A 26,884-nucleotide genomic window follows, 5' to 3' on the forward strand; every position below is an offset into this window, starting at 1 on the left:
ATAACCATTCTTCACATAACCTTTACAATCAGCTTAGATCAGCATCTTAGCTCTGGTCTCAATATGCAGCTGATCGATCGGGTTCAAACTAAATTTCATTAAATGTCTGACAAGCAGTGGAGGTTTGTTCTCATAGTGAATGGGAAATAAAGACGGGTGGCAAATTAAAAGAAAAGGCAACATAAGCTGTTTTCAGACATGACCTGCGGGTAAAATCTGGAGAATTAGGTCCGGACTTTACCCACACTTTGCCTATCACTAATGCACAACGCAGTGGGAGGTTTTCTGCACAGACGCACCTCCTCCGGAGAAAATAAAGAGAATCTGCAGAGTTAAGTGCATGTGTCAAAGCAGCTTTACAGAATCTTAGTCAGGTGTTGGGCCACCACGAGCTCCCAGAACAGCTTCAGGTCACCTCGGCAATGATGCTACAAGTGTCTGGACTCTACCAGACGGATAAACACCACTCGTTCTGTGTTCTGATGGTGGTGGTAGAGAACGCTGTTTAACATGTCGGTTGAAAATCTACCATGGGTGGAGATCTGGTGACTTTGAATGCCAGAGCATATGATTCACATAATTTTCATACTCATCCTCATCATCCCACCATTCACTGACCCCTCGTGACCTTTGGATGGGAGTGTTGTCATCCTGTTCCTCTGCTAATTTTTCCTTTAATTTGTCACTCGTCTGTACGTCCGCGCTGCAGCTGTTCCTCTCTCTCAGCCGTGTCCGCTCTCCTCGCTCTGTGCGTACGAGTTGCTTTCAGATTGGTGGTCCTCCTTCGGCAGGAGGCCCCAACTCCTGAGCAGAGCAAAGCGCTGAGCGGGGGGAGTGGAAAAGTAGTCCCTCTGTTTCTGAGAATAGGTCTGGACGGGAGGGACGATGTCTCTGTAGCTCCAGTCCTGGTGATAAAAATTTGACACAAGATGTAATGACGCACTGATTTGACTTAAGATGCTCAGACACACAGAGAAATTACAAACTAAACATGTTGCCAAAACATTTCTCTTAACAAATAAAACAAATTTTAAAGCACGACGGAAGTAGCGTTAAATGAAAATTGACATAATTAAGATCTACCTAAATGTATTTAAGACTGTAATAGTACAGAAGTATTTTGACATATCCAAGATTTGTAAGGCCTCAAATTCAAATTCTTAAATTTGTTTTACTTTTTAAGAAAAAATTTAAATGTATTACTGTCCTTAAAAATTACCAGAATGATAATGAATATAGTTATTTTTCATTTACCAGTTAACACACAATTTCACTGATATTGTGTGACTGATCATTTACAGTACTTAATTACATGAATATAAATTAATGCTGTGTTAAATGTATTAAATCACAATCAATTCTATTTTCTCTAAATCCAGATTACATTTGCAGAGAAGAAAAAGGGTTTGTGAATCATAATATTTACTCGAACAGAAATGTTTTAAGACTTGTAACCGTGGGGCTCAAAATGTAAAAAACATGTTTAAAGGTAAATATGATAAACACCACACGCACTTAAGGTTTTTGGTTGGAATATGTTTGGGTTTTTAGCGTAGAAAACTCATACTCATAATAGAGAAGACATAAGTTTTCCTTATTCTCATCTCCCCTCCAGTGCAGTACAGAGTGAACAGAAAACAAATCCTCACAGGACAACGAAACCTTCAACGCACGGGTGGTCTTTTATCTAAAGGTTATCTGTCTGCTGGTCTTTGGAATAAATCCCTGGTGTCTATTTAGAGTACTGCGTGTGCAACAGGTATGATAAGTGGCAGTGCTGAGGTGCTGTACCTGCCAGCGGAGGTTGAAAGCCTCCAGCAGCTGTATCCTTCCCTCTCTGGTGGGCACGCAGTCAGGAGGAGGAGGCTGCACCACCTCGGAGCCCAGCGTCACATCTCCAAACACCAGCAGAGCCCTGATGGCAAACCAGCCCCCGAACCTCGGATGCACGCACACACCAAACATCTTCTGTTGGTAAACAGAGGAAGACGCAGGAAAATCATGTGAGGAGGGATACGCTAAGCCACAAAGTGATGACAGTTATCTATGCAGCAAACAATGAGACTCCACAATAATAAGCATTACTTTTTCAGCCCAGGGTTGGTCTGTGACGTCAGACTGTTGGTAGTAGAAAGCTGCTCCAGACACGTGAGCTGCAGTCTGCGCCAAGAACTTTGGTTTCCTGCTGGGAAGCAGCTCGTAGTCGAATCTCACATCCAGCGTCTGTCCTGGGAAACACTGCGGGGCAGAGAGAGGGGCGGGAAATGTTCAGGTGTCGCAGGATTAGGTGATCATGTAAATAGTTACAGTTGCAGTTAGAGTCCAATCCATTTATTGGTCTGGAAAATCGGCCGATATGAGCTTTTCACTAACGTATCGTATGGAGGTTTATGTTTGCCGATATGAAATTGAGAAAAAAGATGCATTTTTTGTTTACATTTATAGAACAAAAAACATCTTAAGTCAAGTTTTATATATTTGCTTTTATTTGTGTTTTCTTTGTATTTATAGTTTTTTATGATGAAGTTTATGGTTAAACTTTAAAACATCATACCTCATTTACATTTCATTGTCATATGGTTTTGAAACAACATCTTAGGAATCATTGCCAAATGTTTTAAATATACAAATCTGCCAATAAAGCAGTACAATGATATACACCATATGAACAAATAAACCCCAAGAGAATATCTATCTTGTAGGGCTACTTTATTGGTTTGATGGATTTTTACATCATTGTACATTAGGTTGATATTTTTATGGCTGTGTTAAACGTTTTAGCCAAAACCAGAAATCTCCATCTGTTTATTTTATCTATATAGCCACATTGAAGAGTGTCTGTCTCCCTCCATAACACTCACCTGTGAGGTAGCTGAAGTGACACAGTGTTTGACACACTGGTCTATGGGGTCTGTCACTCCCTGACAGCCCCTCTCCTCCATGAACGGCAGGAATGCTTGTTCAAACATGGCAGGAGTGCTGAGCACCACCAGAGCCAGGCTGTCATCTGGAGAGGCCAGACGCAGTGAGGCAGGCAGCAACGAGTTATACCAGCCAACCTGGGGACAGAGTGGGAAAGAGTGTCAGAGTGAGAGTTAGAGTGAGAGTGAGTGAGTGAGTGAGTGAGAGAGAGAGAGAGAGAGAGAGAGACTAACCCTGACCTTAACCACAATTCACATCTTACCTCCCTACCTTAATCATGGTTACTACCTGTCTTGCCCTTAGCCTATCCTTAGTCTAAACTTTAACTTTAAAACATGTCTTCATATTAAAACTTTATAATTTTCATGATGGGGACTTGCTTTGTTGTCCCCAAAAGGAAGAGAAGTCCCCATAATGTGACTGTGTTCTCAGATGAAGGACTCTCTCTCTCTCTCTCTCTCTCTCTCTCTCTCACACACTTAAATCTAATCCGTTGTAGGCTCATACCATATAAATAAACAACGTGGGTAGACGGAACATAAACACTTAATCAGCTGATTAAATACCATTCTTTTATTTTAATATTATGGGATGTACGGAATTTTATTTGCATAACCTAAAACCCCTCTCATCACCAACAGCTACATATATAAAAGAAAATGCTTTATTAATACCTTTAGAGGGTAAACTTCAAATCCCAGTGTAGATAAAGAGTTCTCTAAAAGCCCTGTGACACTCTCCACGTTCTGAGAGGTGGCCGCCATTACTGCATGTGAACACAAAGCGAGGCATTGTGGGTGATGGTGTTCTTTGGCATCTCCAGCGTCAGAAACCAGACCCGGATTATTTTTTTTTACGGATAAACATGAAACATCACAAAATGAAACTCGTTTTGTACAAATCCATCTGTAGTTCTGTGACTGAAGAGCAAAGAGTAGCGTCACCACCTACTACAATACCCAGAATACACCGTTGGCTACGTCATACGCAATCACGTCGCCGTTATGGGCTCCTGGATTTAAAAAAAGTGGGATGGCAGCTCGTTGGGTTTTCTGAGTAGCTCGCTGAGGTTAGTCCAGCTGGTTCCAACATGGTCACATGTGTCTTTACATATTTAACTACAGGTTGTACATTATCATAAAATACAGTCATAATTCAGTGTGTTGCAGTGTCTGCTACTAGAACTAGCTTAGGTTAGTGGCTATCTTACGTTTGCTAAGCCTCGTTGTATGTTTACTTGTTTAGCTACGTTTTTGTTAGCCAGTCTGTCCTCGGGGTTAAGGGGGTTAATGGAGGTTCCTGCCCTGAATCACCTCTGTATCTGCTCCTGGAGACTGTATACAGCTGTTCCCCAGAGGGACTAATTCATAAGACGTATTCAATCAGCCTGCACACATGCTAACACCCTGATGCGATCTAACTCCCCATAAAGTGTGTGAGATCTCAGCTCGCTGGTTGCCTCACCAACCAGCCACTAGACAACACCCGTCTAAAGTTACTGCTGGTGTTTGGTGTATCACCTCCCACCACAGGCCGCTCAACACGGTCTGACACGTCGCTGTTGCACCGTGGATCAAAACTGAACGACTGACGCTGAATGAAATGTGTGTTTGATAACTTCAGTTTATGTGTTTCCCCCTTTCTTTGTTTAGACAGACATGAACTGGGACACTCAGCTGAGCTCTATCCTGTCAGTGGCAGATGGCAGCGTAGCAAAGATGAGGGTGAGTGCTTCTCACGATATGGAGTTGCAGGAAATTACAGTAATCATATGTTTGAAGAGTGTGCACAGAGTGATTTTCGTTTTACAACAGTGACATTCGTATGTAACACACAGGAGCCTGTGGTGCTGTAGTCAGCTGTACATTGTTGTTATTGCAGCTGTCTGTAGATGGCAGGATTGCTCCACATTTAACAGGGTGACTGTTGAGAGTTTGGGAAAGTACAACACTTTGAATCTGAAACATGTTTTTGTCCCCAGGAGAGACTGACGTCACCAGGGAAATTCTCCAAAGCAGAAAGTGGGTGAACTGTTTCACATCAGTGAATCTGACTTTGTCTGTAATAATAAAAAGAACCCACTTGTTACTCATAGTCAGAATGAGGTAGACAATAGAATAAAAAGGCAATAGAATAAAAAATAAATATGCAATAAAAAATACACAGACTTTGTACATAGTATACACCTTTCACCACAGAAATATTGTTTGTAGAGAAAAGTATTTGAGTAAAGTGCAGTGGCACAAGATGATTGCACATAGTTTTAAACTATTTGTGCATTAGTAAACCGATATTAAAATACCGTAAAATATATGTGCTTTTATCGACTGTTCAATTATTATATATAGGTAGTTATGGTTTGCAAAATGAATATAAAATGCTATGGAACATAGAAAAATTTCTATTTCACTTTTCTTAACAATGTTACAAAGTGCTTAAGAACAAGAAGTAAAACCAAAAATATTAAAAACCAGACATTGTAGTTGACTAATAGGACATTGGCCACATTAGAGATAAAGCAGTAAAAATAAAACAAATAAAAACAGTATAAATAAATGCAAATCAAACATTCCCTAAAGCTTTGAAAAAGACAAAGGCTTTAAGACGAGATTTAAAATACGCTAAAGAGAGTTTAAAATGGCTTTAATAGCAAAAGCTCGATCTGCCTGTGTCCCACTCTGAGACCTGGGAGGGACCAGCAGGGCTCCATCTGCAGATCTCAGCAGCCAGGAGGGCACACACCACCTAGATAATGCTGAAATGTACTCTGGGCCTAGGCCGTGTGTAATGAAATTTTAAAATCAATTTGAAAGCTAACAGGTGATATGCTTGTGCTTCTTTGTTCCGGTAATTTTGAGTGTAAGCATTTTGGACCAACTGGAGACAGTGTAGGGAGCCCTGACTGATACCCGAGTAAAGTGCATTGCAATGATCGAGACGAGAATAGATAAAAGCATGAATAGCACATTAGTCAGGATTCACAATATATTATAGATTGAGGTAGGGACAGTGGTTTAGACTCATTTGATTTGATTTGAACCCTTTGTGGAAAACCTGTTGCATATTCCTCTTCCTCTCCAGATTTGTTTCCTGTGAGGGAGTGGATACGTGATTCAGATTTGGACCCTCCCGCTCCTCCCCCCCGAGCCCCACTTCCCCGACAGCCATCCCCCTCGCTCAGTTCCGGTGTGCAATGGGCAGATGTTGCTGCTCTCCAGTCTCAACTGCAGATGCAGAGCCAGGTGTGTGCTTATTTGTTCGCTCAAGCATGTGTGCAACCATTTGTCTGATCAAGCCGAATGTGCAAGATAAAGTAGCTGCTGCATTTATGTGATGTATTTTGGTGCGTTGGCTCTGACAGAGTTCCACATGTCTGTTTCTAATGTCTTTGCAAGGCGATTGACTCTCTCACCAAGAAACTCCATGACATGGAAAAGGAGCGACAGTCACAACAACGTCACATCCAGACACTACAAGGTAACTGCTGCACCATGGCTGCATTTGCCTCCTTTTTACTGAGTCATGTTATCCTCAAACAAACACAGCAACACCTGACTCCTGTTATCGTCGAGTAGAAGAAAGGAGCTGGAGCTCTTATCCAGTTCATCGCTGTTTAACCTAGTCACACCCAAACGAAGTAGACAGGTCACGCATGATAAATCATAACCACACGATTATTGACATGTCTGATTCCAAAATGTATTAAATTATTAAATTCAGAGAATTAGTTGAAAAACAGTTTGGTCAAATCCATTTTAATTTAATACAGGTTCATTTACAGTTCTTTGATTTTAAGTCTCTGACCTAGTAAAAGTCATTCATGACTGCTCATTTTTAATATTGTCCCTCTTTATCTTAAAGTGATCCAAAACACTGTTGAATTTAATTATATTAGAGTTTAAATGAATTGTAGTCCATCACATACATTTTTATCCGCTCTAACTATACCATTCCACTCCAATCACTCCTCCTCCTTCTTGGTTAGCTCCGTTCTGTAAGTTGGCTTTAAACTGCATGCAACCTCTAGTTTGAAGCCTTTTATTCCTCTTACAGTATACATATACAATAACTGAATTGATTAGTTTAATCACAGTAAACAAACAAAACTGTCATGAAAAGAACTTGCAGGTTATTCCAGTCTTTGCTTAACATTATATGCATATTGAGTTGCATAGTGCATTTCATCTGTTTTAATGTTGCAGATGGTCATGGTTTGTGGGATAAAACCAAAATACTTCAAATTTTCTATTGCATTAAATACATTTAATTCTATTTCTGCTATGATTGTTTGACTTAGATTGTCATCAGGTAGAAAAGAGTGAAACCTCCCAGGATCCTCACTTCAATAGGAAGAATAATAATTCTTGATTACCACAGTGAGTTTTACCCATACAAGAAATTTGACCCCTGTGAACACACAAACAGACATTTGGAGCAGTGAGCACATACACTTGAGAGGTCGGGTGCCTTGCAGATAGACATTTCAGCTGTAGATGATGAATGAGGGGACAATGCTGTTAATACACCACCCATCCATAAAAGAGGATTCACAGGAAGATATGGTCTCAGTTTTGGGAACCATCAGCACTTACAGCACTTGGAAGAGATGAGTGCTTGCAGGTTTATCAATCAATCAATCAATCAATCAAATTTTATTTGTATAGCCTATTTATTTGTCTGACTTATTTATGTTATGCTAAGATGTCATATTTTTTACTTTCTAATGGGGTTTGCATTGTTCCTCATTTGTACATCGTGTAGAAAGTGCCTGCCAGATGAATAAATTAAGCTGTAAATATGCTAGAATTATATATTTATCTATAAAAAGCTGCCTCATCACTGTTTCTCACTAGACTTTCCCACCAGAGCTCGCTCTTCTGTGCCTTCTCGGCTCACTACCCGAACCTCTACTGTGTGAAACTGCAAAATACCTGCATCAAGAGAGGATCATTAATAATTAGAACTTTTAATAAATTACTAGGATTTGCCCACAAGGTAACTACAGGAGGGGAAAAAAACTCTTACTCAAAGAAAACTCTCTTCTTTTCTAGAGGAGGTTCACAGCTTGCGTGAGGACCTGAGGGAGAGTGAAAGAGAGAGGGACAAACCACTGAGGGGACAAAGTCCAGGAGCAGAGAGAATGATGGAGCAGTGGAGGAGAGAGGTGGGACGTGAGCTGAGCAGTCTGCGGGGACACATCACCAGAGCCACGTCGCTAGGCAACTTAGAGGAGAGGTGCGTTGGGGTTGTGGGGCGTAACTGCAGACTATGAAACTCGTGATTGATATGAAAACATTTACACTTCGCTATTGCGAAGACGCTTGAGTGACATTTTCATTTTTTGGGAAGACAGGTATGAAAGAGAGGAAATGACACATCAGTTTTGTCATCATGTCTCTTTTTCTCTCCCCTCAGTTTCAACTCAAAGATTCGCCGAGAGGAGTTGGAACACTTGCGGAGGGAGGTGGACCAGCTGAAAACACGGTTAAGTGAGTCACACAAGGGCAAACACATATACATCATGTCCTCGCATTGATTCTGCGGGACTCCACATGTCCTGAGCTCTGTGCTGGCCTGTCAAGCAAAAGACAAGTACAGTCTTGCTCACGGTGTCGGCGCTTTCTTCTGCTGTTTGACAGGGCGACAGGAGGAGGACGTGTTCCTCCAGCAGACAGAGGCCAGAGAGACCAGGAGACAGTACGAACGCAGCTGCAAGGTGCACACACAATATAACATGCAGCTTGTGTTTGCTTGTGTGATTTGTGGTTTGTAGTCTTTCAGGTCCTTAACCTTTCACTTGTGTGCTCTTTTCAGACACTGGAGGAGCTAACAGAGAGCTACAGAACTCACAGCACTGATCTGGCAAAAACTGTCTCTCAGTATTCACACACACAGCAAGAGGTCTGCCAGATCAGGTAAATGAGTGAGTGTGTGCACAAATGTGTGTTTCTAGGGTTATGTCTCGTCTTTTTGTGGATTACATGTGTTGCGTTAAACTTGTTCCAACAGAACGGTTGTGTCAGAGCTGAAAGACGAGGTCAGGAGTCTTACCCTTCGAGAACATGAACCAACAACTTTACTGTCTGTGCACACATCAGGCAAGTCTCTGTAACACACGCACACACTGACTCAAGATAATCGATTAATAAATCAATTTAACCACGTTTTCCTGTGTGATTCAGGGGCGTCACCCGTATCTTTCCCCCACGGCCACAGTAGGGGAGTCAGAGTGGAAGAGCCAGACTCTGACTCTGAGGACTTCAGCCCGACCCCGAGCCTGGCTGAGGTCAGCTCAGATGATCTTTCATGGCTGGATGACAAAGACTCGGGTAAGGATGTGGCTCAGGAGGCAGAGCGGGTTGTCCACCAACCAGAAAGTCACTTCCTGGTGTCTGTCCTGGCAGTGTGTGTGGTGTGTGATAGAAAAAGCACAGCAGATAGTAGCGCTGTATGAATGTGTGAACGTGGTTTGTACTGTAAAGCCCCTTGAGTGGTTTATAAGTCAAGGGATTCTCTATATAAATACAGTTGATTTATTCCATTTGCTCTGAAATTAAAAGCATGGTTACTTTGTGCAACATCCGTTATCATTTTCACAAGCCGTCTGTCCACCTACACACACAACAACAGGAACATGTTCTGACGATAGGATCACACACTCCAAGTAGCAGAATAGGTTACATGGTCACCAGATGGGTACACACACTGATGACGCTTTTTACAGGATGAGACATGTAGTCACCCCCCTCTCCTGTTCCTCTCCCACACATCTGGCTCAACCTTTGCTCTGACTCATTCCAGTAGTTCTGACTCACTGTGGAGAGCACCCATCTGTGTTTACCAGCAGCTTGACATTTTGGGAAATTCACTTATTAGGCTACTTGCTCAGGTTTAGATTAGAAGAAATATGCAGCTCTAACATGTGTTCTGGAGCTTCTGCTAAGTTCCACTGTAACAACACAGTAATAGCGCTACTGGACGCAACTGCTCCCAGTTTGCCTTTTTAGATGTGCTGGGAGGCAGATACAGCCCCTGTTCAAACCTGGTATTAACATCTGTCCTGAACAATCTGATCACAAGTGTTCAGCACTAAGTTTGTCTGTTCACACCTGGTTTTAAAATCCTGAATGTTTTACCTGTGACGTCTAGTGATCGGATCTCATCATCTCACTCCCCTGCTCTATTTGCAAAAAAATGTTAACACACAAATCAGTGTTGACATTGTGGGGGTGGCTACCAACAAATCCACGTATGGGCACTGAATAGCTTAAAAAATTCAAACCGTAGCTGGTCAGAGGACCTCAGCTGAGTAGACGGTTCTTCGTATGTGGCTCAGGAAGCATTTGCGTTCACGCTTCTCACAGCGAAACAATGTGGCCACATGTCCCTAAAACCCCTGAATGTGGTTTGAGTAATTGAATCTCAGGAAGATGATCATGTTTTGGGGTGCATTCAGACTTGTACTTAGAACTGTCCACTTGTGATTGGATCACTCAGGATGGATGTTAATACCACCAAAGGGTCTTAGTTACTTTTGAACAGATCCAGGTGCTGTCTCCCCCTTTTTCAGTCTTTGTGAAAAGCTCAGCTAACCCTCTCCTAAATGTAGCTCTTTTGATCTAATTCTCAGCAAAACAACAAAAAGCTGTAAAACTCTAATTTCCTCCCCACCGTTCTCAGCAAAGACAGTTGTTACTTGCTAAATTTAAACAGTTTGTGTGTGTGTGTGTGTGTGTGTGTGTGTGTGTGTGTGTGTGTGTGTGTGTGTGTGTGTGTGTGTGTGTGTGTGTGTGTGTGTGTGTGTGTGTGTGTGTGTGTGTGTGTGTGTGTGTGTGTGTGTGTGTGTGTGTGTTTTTGTATGAGCACATGCACTGCTCACCCCCGAGACTCTCAGAGCAGGCTGACGTTCCTGGAAGAGATTACAATCTGTGCTCTAAATGTTTCCCAGAGTGATTTGGGCCCATGTAGCCAGGCTAATTTGACACACAGACACACACACACACACACACACACACACACACACACACTTGTTATGGGAAAACATTTGAATACCGTCCAACAAAATCCCACATGGTTTTACAGCAAAGAGCTCAGTCCCTCTCGTTCACACACACACACACACACACACACACACACTCTCTCTCTCTCTCTCTCTCCTCTCTCTCTCTCTCTCTCTCTCTCTCTCTCTCTCTCTCTCTCACTCACATGTATGTTAACTTATTCTCCTCTGCTCTTCACCTCTGCCAGCTCTTCCTCAAAAGCCACATGTACGTCTGAGCGTTCAGTCCAGACGGAGCGATTTTGCTTGTCCAGGATCTGATCTGGAGGACGATGATAATGATGAAGGTGGTGATGAAGAAGATCTCCTTGATTACAATGTGGACCCAGATTTAGCATCTGACCTAAGTCTTAATGACCTCTGACCTGTTTTATAATTTTTTTTATTGATTAATTTGGTTTGATCCGTGTGTTTTTATGTGTGTGAGAGTTTCTGTTGCAAAACCCCAAACTAAAAATAGAAACTGTAATAGACAACCAGCCATATGGTTAATTTCCTGTGTTGTCCCCAGGGAAGAGGAACACAATAAAAGAAAGCCAATAGCAGCAGACTTGGCAACAGTGGCGGATACATAGAACAACATATAATTATGTCGTCCTACTTAGTGTTGCTCTTTCAGACCTGCTTGAGTATGATGCTTGATAATCCGTTGATAACAGTGGGGAAAGTACTTTTTTCATGAGGGGAATTTTCAAAAATGTATAAACAGTTATTTGTGAGAATAACATTAATGTTAGGGACTCAGGAAAAATCGCAATGGATCAAACTTTCTTTTTAAACTTGAAATCTTGAAACTGTTTCATCCAAAGTGGCACCAAACGCAGCATGCTGAAACAAAACACCAAAAGATTTATCAAATGCTAACTCTTTCCCTCTTTTTTTAAATTTAAATATTCATCATCATGCTTTCCACCAGTCTAGTTAGCAGACGACCGTACAAACTGTCTCAAACTTCTCTTATTATAAATTCCAGTAACTGTATGAAGCTGCTTTCAGACATGCACTGAACTGGGGGGATCCTCCGCATTTTCTCCGGTAGGACATTTTTGTGTGAACGCAAATGTCCGAGTGAGAGCCTCTGAACTTTCTGCGGACCTTCTACGCCTGGCTCCCTAGTATAAAGTCAGCAGAATCGAATGTGAGAACACAGTAGGGGATCCCCTGCTGGATTTACCACCAGTGAGTGGGGGGGGGATGCGACAGATGCAAAAATGTATATCTGGGTGAAAAAGTGGTGTCACACTCGTAGAAAGACACAGACGAAGATGTCAAGGGAGTTTGTGGTGATAAGAGCTGATGCCGATGTCTTGTAACCAAAATTACATGATCTCCCCAGCTAAATTAATATGTTTCAACCTCCCTCTTTTTGCTGCACCAACTCCAAGGAGTTTTCATAATTGTGAGCAGCGAAGCAGCGAATCTCCCACTGTGTTGCTTAAGAAAATCCGGATCCAATTCTCCATTGATCCTCTGCAGGACTGAAAACAGCTTTAGTGGTAGAGGGAAGTAGTCAAACATTTCACTAAAGCAAAAACAATTACATAAATAAAAATGTAGTCGAATAAAAGTAAACATTAACTTTTCTTCTTGAGTAAAAGTAAGTAAATACTTCCTTTTAAATATATTTAAAGTATTAAAAGTTAAGGTACTTGCCAAGTGTAAACTGTTCCTGAATGCATTGGCCTGTTCTGAATCCAGTTTACATGTTCCTTCCACCACAGATGCTGCTGCTGCAGAGTCTAATGTTGCCTGCCCGCTCTGATTGGAGCAGTTCCCCTCTCATTACTAATTATTTACAAAATATTTAGAAAACAATGTGAACATGTCACACATTGAATTGTAAAAATGGGTTAGTAGAAAGTACAAATATTTAATGATATTTGCTGTGAAGTAAAAGTGAGAAAGACCTGAAAATAAATCTACCAAAGTACAGATACATAAAAACATACTTAAGTACAATAATAATTAAGTAAATATACTTTGTTACATCCCCCAATTGAATTGTGTCCACATGTACTGACTGGTTGGATGTAAGGAACAAACGACAGGCAGCTGTTTAAAGAACCAACATCCTCTTGTGAGAGTTACATTCAGAAATCGTCTCCTTTCCCGATGGTAGTGCTTTGTGTCAGCGAAGAAGCAAACACCCTTTGCACCATGTTGTGTGTTGCCGATTATAAATTATGGCTCCTACCAGAGTTAAGGGCAGAAGCATGGTGAATAGCAAGCTAAACCACAAGGTTTTGGTTTTAGGCAGGACGAGACTGAAAATGGTTCTGCTTAGGTTTGTTATGATTACAGATTGTTGGGTTAGGTAAAGGTTTGATGTGGTTAATGTTTGCGACTTTCATGTGTATCCATAACTGCAGTAGGATCCATAAGGAAACCCGTCATCGCTGTGCTTTTGATTTGAGAAGTGACAGCTTACAGTATGCCTGTACTGCCTTAAGTCCTTTAAAAACAACAAATTTAACGTTAATATAATGGCATATACAGTTTGTGTTCAGTCGTAATACATGTGTTAAGACTCAGTACCTTTTAGCTTTAAATGTGTGTTAATCGTGTACTATATGCAGTGCAACACTGTTCAGTGTAGCAGAGTAATGGATATTTAATGAGTGTTTCTTCCTGACATAATGCACTCTTAAATGCAGAAGGAAACTGACGACGATTGTAATTCCTGGTAATGCATCTGAAGTGAGAGCCAAGAGGAAACCATTAACATTACAAAGACACACCCACACCACCTCCACTTTGATGTCTTTACATATGCACAACTCAGTTAAGACTGTCAAGAGTCCCTTTATGCTGTCTTGTCTGACACGAGTCACACTGTCCCAGGCTTGCAGGCGGGTGTCAAGCTGTTAAATAATTCAGCATCCAGACACCCCCCACCGGGAAGCCCAGACCACAGCGAAGAGCCACAGGCGAGCTGATGGACAGGCTGGGCGTGCAACAGGGTGTGCAAGTGGACATGTGACCAGAGACACTTTCCAGCTCATCCAACCAGTCAGATTATCTCTCATCTAGTCAAAAGTAAGCAACAAGAAAAACCTTGTAGAAAACAGTAACTAGCGCAGAGCAGTAATTAAACAAACCTCTCCTAAACAGCTCTTCTTGTTAAAGAGACATTTAATGAAGAAAAGGCTGATCTGTTTGTGAGTGACTGATGAATCTGACTGCACTTTATTACATTTGCCAAGTATTGTGCAGTGGTGCTGCAGTACAGCAATGCACCACCAATATGCCTTCATTGTAAATCTGTAAAAGAAATGTTTTGTGTTTTGTCTCCAACAATAAAAGTCTGTGTAATTTAACGGAGAGGAGCTTGTCTCTCTGTGGTCGCCTCTTTACAGCAGCAGAACTCCAGAAATCCTGGTAATAACAGATCCGAGCAGGGAATAAGAGGAAACGCAGAGTTTTGTCTCAAAATACCTTTAATCATACAACATCAACAGTCCATATTCCATGTTTGACAACAAAGCCTCAGTGTGCAATCAGGATACTTAGGACATTTAAAGAAGTGAACAAATACAGGAGTTTACAGACAACTTTGGCTTTCAATCGGGAATCTTAAGTGTCTAATTTAAAGCTAGAGTTGGTAATTCCAGAAAAGATATAAAAAGCAACTGATACATTCCATCCCCTCCCATCGGCCTTCTCGCCAAAGCTACGTCCCCAAAACACATGAACGATCACTGCCTGATATTTACTAGAAGAAGACTTTTATCCGTGACCTGCTCGCTAACTTCTGACTATCGTCTCTCAGGCAGGTCGGTTAGTGACAGACAGGTAAGCCAGCCAATCACTTCATTGGGTCCGTATGAAAAGATTTGTTATGTTTATTACAGTCCTGCAAGGGCCACAGATACCATTTTATTCTTCATACAACTTCATTTGTTGATGGCTATCAGGACGTGAAGAGGATTTCCACAAATAAGCTAAAATGTGCTTGAGAAACCAATTACCAACCCTAACTTTAATACTGGAAGTATACGATTGACATGGACTCACTGAATAGTTTGACAAGTATGAAGATGATTCACATCCACCAGATCTCAACCCATCTAAACACCCAAGGAGAATTTGGACCAGCATGTTAGTCGACAGTCCCAGTGAGTGAACTGGTGACTAGAATCTGTGCCAAAGAGCACTGAAGCTTTTCTGTGGGCTCAACCTTTGATTAAGGCACTGTTACATTGAGTTTCTCTGTTAATTTTCAGTTTTTCATTGCACAAAATTTTATGCCAAACAAGTTAGCTCCATTTCAAGAGCTTGATGTATCAGTTCATGAGCTAAGTCTTAAATAAATAGGAGCTGTGTATGTTTTGTATTGATGGGGTTCTTCTGTCTTCCTGTGTGTGTCTAACTTCCACTCATCTTTTCCTGCACATTTACAAAGCGAAAACACAGCGAAGCTTAAAACACGGAAAAATCTATGGTATAGTTCACAGCTCGCCTGCTGGGAACAAGATGCTATCCCATCAGTCCTTGCAACATTTCTATCTCTGCCAGGGAGGTTATGTTTTCACCCCTGTCCCCTTTGTTTCTAAGCAAGATTACGCAAAAACCTCTGGACAAACGTCCACAAAACTTGGTGGAATGATGCAGTATTTGTCAGGGAAGAACCTATTAAATTCTATTGTGAATCCAGATCAGGGGGTGGATCCAAGTATTTTGTGAGATGGGGTGTTTTTCAACGTTTTCACCATTTCCTCAGGTAAAAATTCATGGACCTTGATGACAGAAATCAGGCACATTGAGAGAACTAATGTCTACGAGTGTGAGAAAGTTGGTGCCGCTTGATTGAATTTATGGGGTCTGTTGGGCCTTGGCGGAGGTATACGCTCTACGGTGTGCCATTGCAGTCAATGTGTTTCTGTCTGGTGAAGAGTAAAGAAGTGATTAAAAGTGAAGAGTTTCACAAAGTTGTCTTTCCATGAAACAGTCATCAGTAGTATTTACACTGCACAGGACAATGCTAACATTCTGCGGAAAGGCCACTGGCCAATTTCAGTCTGCAAACTGTCATTGTATGAGTGAGTGCTTCATGTCGAACACGCTCAAGGCTAGTCTTTCAAACACAGGCAAGTCCGAGCAGCAACCAAGCGCTCATTGTGTATTAAGATGGGAATCACACGAAAATACTGGAGAAGACTGGTAAATCTGGAAGTTAGTTGGTTGCAGTATAAATAGTGTTTACAACGAAAGCTGATCCTGTGTCGTGTAAGGCACTCTCTCCTGAGCTGAAGACTCCAGGAAAGAAACAAAAGAACAGTAACACATCCATCTCAACTCAAGTTTAAATATATTCTGCCATGCCTCCAAAAAAAATCATACATTCAGCCTTAAGACACTCACGCATATGCACACAGACCTAAAAACACACATCCATGCTCTTATTCTACGCTGACACACAAAACATATTTTTCTCTCATACATAAAAATATTTGTCGACTTATTTCCACTCCAGAAAGTAAAGTGCAACCTCATTAACTCTGTAGTCAGGCCATTTGGTATTTTTCTTGTTCATTTTTCTTCTCTGGCCTCTCTGTCAGGATGCTATTGACCTTCAGTCTAACCAGACATTACAACATAAACTGAATGGAGGAGATTATATCTGCGTCCCTTGGTAAAGAGTCTGGCTGAATCTGTGTCCAGCTGTATACCACCACACTGATGGATACAACTGACAATGTGGCTTTGTGCTTCACACAGACATTTTTCATTTCTGTGGAAATTTAAAATATATTATACAACCCCAAATCATGAGCTGGAAAATATGAACCAAACGGTACTGAGAAGATGCATTTGCCGAATTTGTAATTACAGGCATTAAAATGAACTTGCTCAAGGGTCATCATCATAGGCGATGTCTTCATTGTCCATTGCAGCTTCAATCGTGTCCTTTCCTATATGTCAATGATCTGGATAAATGAAAGCAAGCCAGGAGTTTGCTCACACCTACCCAGAATTCTCTCTGTTTGGCGCAGATTAAGGCAAAACACTTTAGCATGAGCCTGCATTAAAGGAGGGTTTTTATAGGTGCCATAAATTTCCATCCTGCGTCCATTAGTAGCTGTACATGGACAAAGGTGTGTCCTCCATCATGTCATCCTGCACAGAAAGAATGTTATAACATAACAAGCCATTACACTGTGTGTTTACACAGTCCACATGGTCAAAAGTGCTTACATATTAAACAATAGATTTTGTGGTGCCCCCAGGTTTATAAGTTGCAATGGTTATATTTATCAAGGATCAATAATTCATGGACTAATGTTTTATTAATCTATTAGAATCCATTAATAATATATTAGAAAAAGCTCAATGACAAGCGAGTTACTAATTGTAAAGTCATTAAAGTCATTTAAAGTCATTAAAGAAATAGTTTGACGTTTTGGAAAATATGTTTATACGTTTCCTTGCTGAGAGTTTAACATTAAGATGGATATGTGGTGAATATGAAGCTACAACCAGTTAGCTTATCTTAGAATAAATTAAGCTTGCTAGATGTCCAAGACTGCAAAGCAAGACAGATGACATGACAGCTCCCCAAAAGGGAAGCCAAAGCGTCTTATTCGCCACCCTGGTGGCTGGCTGCAGTATAGGTCATAAACCCTGCCTTCTCCATGTTCACGGATGGGTCAGGATCAAACTAAAAAGTCAAATTGCATGGCAAGTATTCTTTTCTCAAAGGGGGTTCCTGTCATTTTAGGTAGTTCTTATCATCATATGTCCTCATATTCCATAGTTCTCATATTCCTGGTAAGTTTGGTTTTAATAACTTATGTGATGTTATAAAACTGGGGTAAATTGTTACTGACAGCTGAGACTGCCTCACAATTGGGCAAGCGTGTGTTACGGCAAGATCACTACTGTGCAGACAGCGTTTGTATCTGGGATATTTTGGCCTCATTTCCGGATGGTGGGGAAGGATAAACACCAGCCTGTCAACTTAAAAGCTGTTCTTATTGATGGTTTGTACATATTATATGGTATAATAGACATAACAGATTGATAGAGCATTAGTTTTTGATTAAGAATCCTTTAAGCCATTAGTTACCTTTTCAAAAAGTGGTACAGATTTGGTTTGTAGCAGTAAATGTTCAGTAATTCCAAATAAATACTTTTAAGTAAATGTTGTCTCTGAGACAGGACTGTAGCTCACCATAGGTAAATCCTGCAGCCTGCGGAACTCTGGTCGGTTGTCTCTTCGGCGCAGTTTGAGGAAGAGGAGCAGAGTGATGACGACAGCAGTGATGATGAAGGCTGTCACCAGGCCGGCTAGGAGAGGGTCTAATGTGGGCGATTCGTGGACCATCATCGCTGGGAAGGAAACAGAGGACATCGCTGAGGGCCCATTCCTCAGTTAACTCAGAGTAGCTCAAGTAAACAAGCTCACATGAGGAGTTTGAAATGGATTTAACTTCGCTGTTGAAAAAGAATTACAGGTCCTTACATGACACTGTGACTGGATCTAAATATAGACGCTACAGCAACAAGTTGAGCTCGAGTGTTCATCATGTAGCTCAGAACAGAAATGTCAAACACAGGATGGTGATGTTAACCTTGCCTGTACAGTACTTGAGGAAGGAAATTTATATATAGCGCATCATTTTTGGATTTGGAATCAAATGCATAGAATAGAGTGCTGCATAATCTGTGAAAACATCATCACTCTTTGACCTTCAACTCCTTGTACGTATCTCTATGCGTGAGGTTTTGCAAAGGAATTCTGTCTTGTAAACTTGGCTGTTTTTTTATATCATCTGGTCAAAAGTAACAACAACCACAGAGCAGTGAATGCTCCCTGTTCCTCTGGCTAATGGAAAGAGGCAGGATGCCAAGTGTGGCCTTATAAAACCATACAGAGCGAGAGGAGCAGAGAGATTTTATATTTTAGCTGTAAGCAGGCTTGTCAATGGAGAGAAGTTTTTCCTCCTTTTTTTCCATCCACAGCTTAAGCCTGGAAACAGACATCTCATGGTGAAAAAATAATAATTATACACCGAACATGCAGGGTACAAACACAGAAAGTGGATGAATAAATCATTGAGTAGGCAGACAAAGGGTGTGAGAGACGGACAGAAAGAGAAACAGAGCATTCTCAAGGCCCAAGTCCCATGACTGCTTCTGTGCTGTTCCTAAACAGAGCTATAATTGTGGAGTGCCTGGTGGTGACAGTGCTTGTGGAAGATATAGATGGGCATGCGTGGCGTGTGTGTGTCTGTGTGTGTGTAGAAGGGAGGACTGGTTTGTGCTGGAAAACAAAACACAGTGTTGCCTCTGTTGTAAAAACCAACGCACTTCTGCCTCTGTCAATATCCAGCCAGTGAAGAGTCCAGAAAAAATCTAAACAACAACACAGAAGATGTTCTGCACTTACTGTCACCCCCAACGTTCAGCTGGGAGGGCGTGTCAGCGTGGGCTTTGGCCTGGGGGGTGGAGCTGCTCGATGGGCCCGTGGTGGACTTCGCTTGGTCTCGGGGTGCGTGGGACTGTGATGTGTGTGGAGATGTGGGGGTATTGGGGGACTTTTGAGAGGAGGAGGTGCTGGATGTTGACTTGGACTGGGTGCTGGTAGCCGTAGTTGTGGTGGTGGTGATGGTAGTTTCAGGCTTTGGTGGCTCAGGTGTTGGGGCAGATGTGGGTGGGTGTGTTTTGGGTTCGCCCGGCTGCTTTGAGGTTGAGATGGAGGCAGGAGTTGGCGATGTGGGATAGTTTGAGGAGTTGGTGGTCGTTGTGGCTACAGGCGTATCATGACGGGGGCTTGTGGTGGTGGTCTGAGAGGTGGAGGCGGTGGTGGTTTGAGAGGTGGTGTTCTGGCTCTCAGAAGGAAGAGTTTGAGGAGTTGTGAGCAATGACAAACCGTCAGTTTGGTTTGAACTGTTTTCAGGAACAGCTGGCGCCGTGGGAGAGGCGATGTTTGTATCTACAAAAAGAAAAAGACAACTTTCTCGTCAAAATACAGTAACAATTCTACCAGGCTGAGATTTCTTTATTAGCATGATGGCAGTAGCCTAGTTAATATATGAAATGTGATCTGACAGAAGAATATGAGGAATTAAAGGGCCAGTTTACCCAAATCACTACTAGAAATTGAGGTTTTAAATATACATCTCTAGTTTTCTACCTTTACACTAGAGCTGAATGAAGTTTCATTGATGGCAACAAATTGAATAATTGGGAGTACGTTAGTAGTTCCTAGATGGATAGTTACAACATTCATTGTTCCCTGAAGATGTATTCTCATGTTTGTGATTGTCAGACTTTCTGCTGCTTCCACCATGAATTTAACGTTTGTGAAATTTCGCAATAATGATTAGATGGATGGCCATGAAATGTGGTATTGGTCTCCTCCTCACTATGAATTGTAATTCTCTGATCTTTTAACTTTTAATCAACACCAACATTTTAATGTACAAATACCTGCAAAACCATAGACTGTATACAAAGACGGACGATGGATGGACTTCCTCCCACTCTTCAGAAATTAAGCCAAGTTGTCCTGGATACAAACTACAAATACGCTCGACCAATCGATACTTGGTCTCAGCTGTCAATCATGATGTTTCAACCTGTTTTTATAGCATCAACAAGTGAAATGTGAACCCCGGATTTAAGAATAAAATGAAATGACAGAAACCGTCTTAGAGAACATTTTATTTAACATGTATTTCGACTTTTTAGTTTGGTCCACATCCCATCCACTTACATGGAGGAGGCGTGGTTACTGGAGCCAGCCACCAGGTGGCGATCACGATGATTTGGCTTCACATTTGGGGAGAAGTCATACCAACCATCTTAAATAGAGACTATGTGGAAAACTAATGACATTTTATCAGCTGCACTTTATCTTTAGTGCTAATGCTAATATGCTAAACTAACTATAATGGACATGATACCTGCTTGATATGAGCGTGGTAGCACTGTCATTGAGAGCTTGTTAGCAGGCTGGTGTTAGCATTTAGCTCAAAGCACCACTGTGCCTACAGCCTCACACTGGCTGTAGACTCTTGAAGTGTAAATGTCCAACGCTATTAGCACCACAAATAAAAATCCATTCAGCTCCATTGTACTGAGATGAAAGCAGAAGACTTGAATATCAAAACCCCAGATATCTGAGTGGTATGATGCCACAGCTACAACAGCTAATTAAATGGTATAGATATAAATAGTCTGAAAGTGTGCCTGCAGATATGTTTATGTATCTAATGTGTGAACCAGCACAGTGTGTGTGTATGTATGTATGTGTGAAGAGAGAGGATAAAAAAGTGTGTGTGTGTGTGTGTGTGTGTGTGTGTGTGTGTGTGTGTGTGTGTGTGTGTGTGTGTGTGTGTGTGTGTGTGTGTGTGTCTGGGAGGGGGGAGTATTTCACTTCTCCCCTTCTCACCACCTTGTGAAAAGTCACACAGCATTTAATCACTTCTCTCCTCAACACCATCGCTTCGGTGTAAACTCCTCTACAAGTACATTTTACCATTGCTCTCCGAACCAAATTGTTCCCTACTGAACATCCTTGCAATATTCCCATGGAAATTGGTGAAAATGTTAAGTTATTACTGCAATTGAAATTACTGGATCTGCCCCGTTTTGCCCAGATCTGTCCTAAATTTGAATGGGATCTGTCTTGGCGCATCTTCCATCCTTGCACCAAGTTTGGTGGGAAATTGTTGAGCGCAATCCTTCTGTCAATCAAAGAAACAAACCAACCAACCAACAAAGAAATATGATTATCTTAGTAATTAGCTCTCATATCTTACACCATCTCTGGTCTTTTTTCATTCTCTGTGCTAGTTTTTTAATTTGAGTCTGAAGTCTTGGTCTCTCTGCTTGTGTTGCATTTGTGCCATGATTGTCAACACTTTATAACCCTGTCACTATGTGGCCTTGTCTTCTGGACATGGAGAGAAGAGATAAGGACTCTGTTAAATATAGCTCGTAAAACTCTGAGCCCCCTCCCGCTGGACATCTGGCTGAATTCTTCTGAAGTGTGACAAATCTTCCACACTCTCAAACCTTAAACACACACAATTAATAGGAGAATTATGAGAGTAGTTTTTCATTTGTGTATATTTTCCAACATCACATCACGCACAGTTGACCAGATATGTGACTTAGTCCAACATCAATCTACCTTCATATTTCCTTATTTAATATATCTTATTTTCATTCTATAAATAAGAGGTCAATGGTTACCGTTTTTTTCCACAGGAGCCTGAGTGGTGATTTCCTCCTCTTTAGTCGTGTAACTGCTCAAACTGCCGGTGCCACTGGAGCTGGTGTTTGTGTCAGAGCCGTTAAGTGCCGGAGCAAGACGACTGGTGGTTTCCAGGATCGGAGCAGGCGAAGAGTCTGCAGCTGGGGCCTCAGTGGAGACCTTCTCCCTCAGAGCACTTAGTGAGGCAGCAGCCTGGTCATTACCTTATGAGGAGAGGACAGTGCCAGAGTTAGTTAATGGCCAATTCCTAGTGATTTTCAGTCATTAACAACTTATTAGCTTATTATTGCTGCCAAACATGGAGCAACAGACCATAGATTGTCTGTGCAGCAGACAGACAGTGTGGATCTATGATATGACTCAACAGAGAAATTTCTGTCTGTCTTTCTGTCTCTCTGTCTTTCGATTTTCTCAAAAACTACTAATTCTAATTTGACCAGTGTCATGGGAAGTACATTGTTGACTGTGAAGTAATTTCTTTGAATTAACGAAAATAATATTATTCAGTGTTTATCAATATAGTAATAATTCAAACCCAAAAATATACATGCATATATCAGTGAGATGCTTCACTTGTATGAACTATTGTTCCTATAGTTTTATCAGAATGCTAAGTAGCCATTGGCAATCGGGAGGGTCCCCCCTAGTTTAAGAGGGTCCCCACCTAAACTGGACATAGTTCTCTCTTAGAAGACATTTTAATGAAAATTAGGAGTGAGAAAATTTTTTTAGAAGATTTAGACCCCCCAGAATTTTGCTGTTGAGGCTTTCAGGGGGTCCCTCATATTTCACACCCATAGTATAATTATTATATTATTGTATTATTATAACTCTATTATTTATCACTGCTGGATACCGATCCACATCTGCCAAAGGGACTTGTCTACCTCATTCTGACTATCTGCTGATTTAACAACACAATTTCCTTGGCATGGGTTCAATAAGGTTTTATCTTATCTTATCTTGTCTCATCTTCCGAACCTCTTTTGACTTTGAGTGAAGCAAAGTGAAGCTATGACCCACTGACTTGTGAGCAGTTTGACTTAAGTGATGTATCCTCATCCCGCCAAACCGCAAGAGTTTAGGTGTTTCCTCATTTTGGAAAATTGAAAAATAATGATTTGTGTTGCAGGAGTATTCTGTTTATTCATCTTGTTAACTGTACTGTGACCACTCGCATTTATCTTACGTCCTTTGTGTGGTCCTGATCTCCAGATTTGGAACTACTGAGCTAAATAAATACTGAAATTTGCAATAAATCACAACACAGCCACATTAATACACATTAAACATAATTTCAGACTATAACATAAAATGGATAAGGACCAACTTTTACTTTTACTTTTCATGGCATCAGTTACAAACCACATGAGACAAAAGTAATTTTTGGTTTATGAAGTAATATCGTTTTAACGAGGACCTTCCATCGCTCTCTCTCTCACTCTTTCCCTCTCTTTTGAATTTTCTCCTTGATGTATTTAGCACCACTGCACCAGACTTCATCTGTGTTCCGGCCGGCTTCCTTTTGATGAAGACCAGAGAACTCATGTACTGTAATGTCATTACCGCTCAGTTACTGCCGTGATACCTCTCATTACCTGTATAATCACTCACACAGCTCATCAGCACACACACACTGAGAGAGAGAGAGAGAGAGAGAGAGAGAGAGAGAGAGAGAGAGAGAGAGAGAGAGAGAGAGAGACCTGTGCAAATGATACAAAGTAGACATATAAATAGACAGAGGTGCTTGGCTGTATAATACTGGCCTTGTTCCCTCACTTTAGCTCCATTAGAGCAGCTTAGGTCAAATGCTGAGGTCTGTTTTGTGAACATATAACTGTGTGTGTGTGCGTGTGTGTGTAGAGTAGAGTAGAGTAGATAGGTAAAGAGAACCACTGTTTCCACTGTTGCTCACTCCTCTGTGTAGATATTACAGGCTCTTACAGCCTCTCAGACCACTGCAGCGTGTATGGGAACTCTTTCTCACTTCTTGACCCTGCCGGTGAGGGGAACAGAACAGCCAACCGTTTCTCTGCGAGCAGATGTCTGCAACTTCAGCACCAGCCTATCATACTAGTAATCCCTTCTCTGTGAGACCTATATGCAGCCGCTCATATAAAAACACATAAAGCTGCTATCACAGCATGTGATTGTGAGTTTTGGAGTCGATAGCACAGATCATTTTGACCTGATTTTTCCTTTAAGTGGAACTGAAAACAGTGGAGGACTGAAGCAGCTCTGTGCTGGGCCTTGTCAGCACTTATTTTAGCTGTTTATTGGCAGTCTGTGTGTGACCTCTCATGCAGCATGTCATGCTCCTGGCCTCTCATCTTCTTTTCCACTCCTGCTAGGTCATATTATACCACATGAGAACTTCAATAGCTTTAATGTGAATCAAATTCTGCTTCACGTGAGGTTCTACCAAATAATTAGTTTCCATGAGACTATAAAACATTAAATTAACTTTAGCTCATATAATCATTCTATATGAAGTACTGTTTGAGTTATAGTAAATAGAAGAGTAGATAGGTTATTGATTATTCAAAGATGGCAACGGCTGTGGCTGAGGGGTAGAGTGGTCGTCCTCAAACCAGAAGTTCGGTGGTTCAATCCCCATCTGCATGCCGAAGTGTCCTTGGGCAAGATACTGAACCCCAGATGTCTCCTGACAGCAGTGTGTGACAGATAAAGCGCAGCATATAATAGCGCTGTTTGAATGATTGCATGAATGGGTCAATGTGGCTTGTACGATGAAGAGCTTTGAGTGGTCGATAAGACTGTAAAAGCTCCATATTGATACAGTCCATTCATCATTTGTAAATACAAATATTTACTAATGATTTTAAACTTCATTATCTGGACAGAATCTGAAGAAATTGAGAATGTTAATAAAGTTAATATCCAAACTTCCTTAGTTCCTCAAAGTCATGAGACATTGACCATAGAAACAAGATAATTATGGGGTTGTCTTTAAATTCTTGTCTTTAAATTCTGCTTAAAATATGTTTATGCACATAAAGACAAATACAGACAACATACTGTTTAAATAGGTCACTGTACTGAACCTGCTACAGTAGCCACACTGTATTTAAATGTGTTAATTTAGTCTACATAAGGCACTGTGAAGAGGGAAGCCAATTAAAATGAAGCCAGTGAGATGACAGTGTTCTGCTTCACACAGTCGTTCATTACAATGTGCTTCCCTGCTCATTTATAGCCAATAAATGTCCTCCAGTGGATCTCTGCTGTTTTCTGTTCTTATGAATTCAGCTTGAATTCAGTTTAGCTTGAAGGGCTGATAGGACAGTTGTACCCAATGAAATCTCTTCTACTGTCAATCATCTCATTATACTCTGACATGAGAGGGGCTGACAGGGAAAGAGAGAAGAGAGGTAGGAGGGGACAAAGGAGGAAAGGTACAGTATGTGGAGTGGAGAAAGCAGAAGGTGTGTGTGTGTGGGGGGGGGGGGGAGGGGGGGGAGGTTTGTGAGGTGTGTAAATGTTGTACACACAGAGACACAGAGAGAGGAAGTAGGGGGTTGATGTGAAAGATAGAACTGACTCTGCGGAAACAAAACTCTGAGTTTGAATAAAATTACAGTGACATCACTGGGACAAAAAGCAAATTCCATATAATGTAGGTAGGGCTGGGCGATATGGCTAAAAACAAATATTACGATACTTTTAGGCTATATCGCGATATTTTGAAATCTCCTCTAAATCACTGTACAAATGTTAGTTTAAAACTTGAGGCAGCCGGTCAGTGACTTTGTTGAAGAACAGTGGAAACAAACAGTGAAAACACAGAGTTACCTCTATGATCCACAGCTGCTCAATGATCAGAAGAATGCCCCAAATACCTATGAATACCTACATTTATGTTTTAAGGTTGGGCAAGTGTTTGGCAAGTAGTAGGTTAAAGTCAGAGTAAGTCTCTACAGGACAAAGATGAAAGCCAATGTAGTGACTGTGTGTTGTGAGGAGCAAAATGTGACAATTCCAGCCACATATTGATGATTTAATTACTCAAAAAGCAAAAGAGGAAATAAAGACAGAATCATGACGTACCATCTTCAGTGGATCCCAAGTTAACAGTCAGTAGCAGCAGCAGGGCACAGAGGACCGTCCAGAGTTTGTTCTCCATCATCTCACTCATCCTCATGTCAACAGTAAATGTCGTTTCCTCTCGTCTTGTTGTCACAGGACACTTGAATACGTCGCTCGAAATCCCAGTCAGATGCAGGCGACGCTGTTACAGTTACACGGTCCTACTGCGCACTGCAGCTCTGTGTGTGCGTGGCTGCAGGGACTGAAGGAGGAGGAGGAGGAGGAGGAGGAGGGTGTACATCTCTCTCTCTCTCTCGCTCTCGCTCTCGCTCTCTCTCTCTCTCTCTCTCGCTCTCTCTCTCTCTCCAGTGCCACGTGTTCCCTGTTGGCTCTGACTGTGCCATGGCGCTGGTTTAGTGCGCAGACTGACACCTATCCGCCAAACAGCACGTATCAGAATAACAGGGAAGTGAGCAGCACAATGTACGACTGTGTATCAACGCAGACATATTTCGAAGCGATGAGACTCACACAATCATTTGACATTACATTTATATCTGTAAAAAAATATATCCGTAAAAAATGGTCTGGCAGCAAAAGTTGCCAAACACTTACAGTCACATTACAGTAAG

The 26,884-nt window shown here is 41.5% G+C and overlaps 3 protein-coding genes across 6 annotated transcripts; 1 reads left to right on the top strand and 2 right to left on the bottom strand.

Annotated features, from left to right (window-relative positions):
- Nucleotides 1-41: 41 nt before the first annotated feature.
- mmachc (metabolism of cobalamin associated C) lies at nucleotides 42-3,720 on the bottom strand. Its single transcript, XM_034584228.1, has 5 exons — nucleotides 3,597-3,720; nucleotides 2,862-3,059; nucleotides 2,086-2,238; nucleotides 1,792-1,968; nucleotides 42-905 (listed from the first exon to the last, which is right to left on the bottom strand). The coding sequence occupies exons 1-5, from the start codon at nucleotides 3,684-3,686 to the stop codon at nucleotides 723-725; spliced, it is 801 nt and encodes a 266-aa protein (XP_034440119.1). The 5' UTR covers nucleotides 3,687-3,720; the 3' UTR covers nucleotides 42-722.
- A 194-nt stretch (nucleotides 3,721-3,914) lies between these two features.
- LOC117760841 (centrosomal protein of 120 kDa) lies at nucleotides 3,915-11,933 on the top strand. 3 transcript variants are annotated; one of them, XM_034584219.1, is made up of 12 exons: nucleotides 3,915-3,991; nucleotides 4,575-4,646; nucleotides 4,904-4,943; nucleotides 6,004-6,164; nucleotides 6,318-6,399; nucleotides 7,974-8,157; nucleotides 8,338-8,411; nucleotides 8,562-8,638; nucleotides 8,737-8,837; nucleotides 8,932-9,020; nucleotides 9,105-9,251; nucleotides 11,170-11,933. In XM_034584219.1, the coding sequence occupies exons 2-12, from the start codon at nucleotides 4,581-4,583 to the stop codon at nucleotides 11,343-11,345; spliced, it is 1,197 nt and encodes a 398-aa protein (XP_034440110.1). In that variant the 5' UTR covers nucleotides 3,915-3,991; nucleotides 4,575-4,580; the 3' UTR covers nucleotides 11,346-11,933. The 3 variants fall into 3 exon arrangements, with proteins under 3 accessions (XP_034440110.1, XP_034440109.1, XP_034440111.1); XM_034584218.1 differs by having other exon boundaries at nucleotides 3,918-3,991; nucleotides 4,579-4,646; XM_034584220.1 differs by lacking the exon at nucleotides 3,915-3,991 and adding an exon at nucleotides 4,087-4,115 and having other exon boundaries at nucleotides 4,579-4,646.
- A 2,467-nt stretch (nucleotides 11,934-14,400) lies between these two features.
- On the bottom strand, nucleotides 14,401-26,535 carry LOC117760843 (cell wall protein DAN4). 2 transcript variants are annotated; one of them, XM_034584224.1, is made up of 5 exons: nucleotides 26,273-26,535; nucleotides 22,184-22,395; nucleotides 19,371-19,916; nucleotides 18,153-18,310; nucleotides 14,401-17,098 (listed from the first exon to the last, which is right to left on the bottom strand). In XM_034584224.1, exons 1-5 carry the CDS (start codon nucleotides 26,365-26,367, stop codon nucleotides 17,054-17,056), a joined length of 1,056 nt encoding a protein of 351 aa, XP_034440115.1. In that variant the 5' UTR covers nucleotides 26,368-26,535; the 3' UTR covers nucleotides 14,401-17,053. The 2 variants fall into 2 exon arrangements, with proteins under 2 accessions (XP_034440115.1, XP_034440114.1); XM_034584223.1 differs by having other exon boundaries at nucleotides 22,184-22,408; nucleotides 26,274-26,534.
- Nucleotides 26,536-26,884: the final 349 nt, after the last annotated feature.

The sequence above is a fragment of the Hippoglossus hippoglossus genome, chromosome 4 (assembly GCF_009819705.1).
Source record: "Hippoglossus hippoglossus isolate fHipHip1 chromosome 4, fHipHip1.pri, whole genome shotgun sequence".
NCBI lineage: Eukaryota > Metazoa > Chordata > Actinopteri > Pleuronectiformes > Pleuronectidae > Hippoglossus > Hippoglossus hippoglossus.

Excerpts from the sequence above, each read along its gene's own strand:
- mmachc (XM_034584228.1), bottom strand. The coding sequence starts at position 3,686 with ATGGCGGCCACCTCTCAGAACGTGGAGAGTGTCACAGGGCTTTTAGAG. Across the intron at positions 3,060-3,596 it reads TTGAAGTTTACCCTCTAAAG|GTTGGCTGGTATAACTCGTT; the intron begins GTATTAATAAAG and ends CTCTGTCCCCAG. Across the intron at positions 2,239-2,861 it reads TCACTTCAGCTACCTCACAG|TGTTTCCCAGGACAGACGCT; the intron begins GTGAGTGTTATG and ends TCTGCCCCGCAG.
- LOC117760841 (XM_034584219.1), top strand. The coding sequence starts at position 4,581 with ATGAACTGGGACACTCAGCTGAGCTCTATCCTGTCAGTGGCAGATGGC. Across the intron at positions 8,412-8,561 it reads CCAGCTGAAAACACGGTTAA|GGCGACAGGAGGAGGACGTG; the intron begins GTGAGTCACACA and ends GCTGTTTGACAG. Across the intron at positions 8,639-8,736 it reads AGTACGAACGCAGCTGCAAG|ACACTGGAGGAGCTAACAGA; the intron begins GTGCACACACAA and ends TGCTCTTTTCAG.
- LOC117760843 (XM_034584223.1), bottom strand. The coding sequence starts at position 26,367 with ATGAGGATGAGTGAGATGATGGAGAACAAACTCTGGACGGTCCTCTGT. Across the intron at positions 22,409-26,273 it reads CTTGGGATCCACTGAAGATG|GTAATGACCAGGCTGCTGCC; the intron begins GTACGTCATGAT and ends TCTCCTCATAAG. Across the intron at positions 19,917-22,183 it reads GGCTCCTGTGGAAAAAAACG|ATACAAACATCGCCTCTCCC; the intron begins GTAACCATTGAC and ends TTCTTTTTGTAG.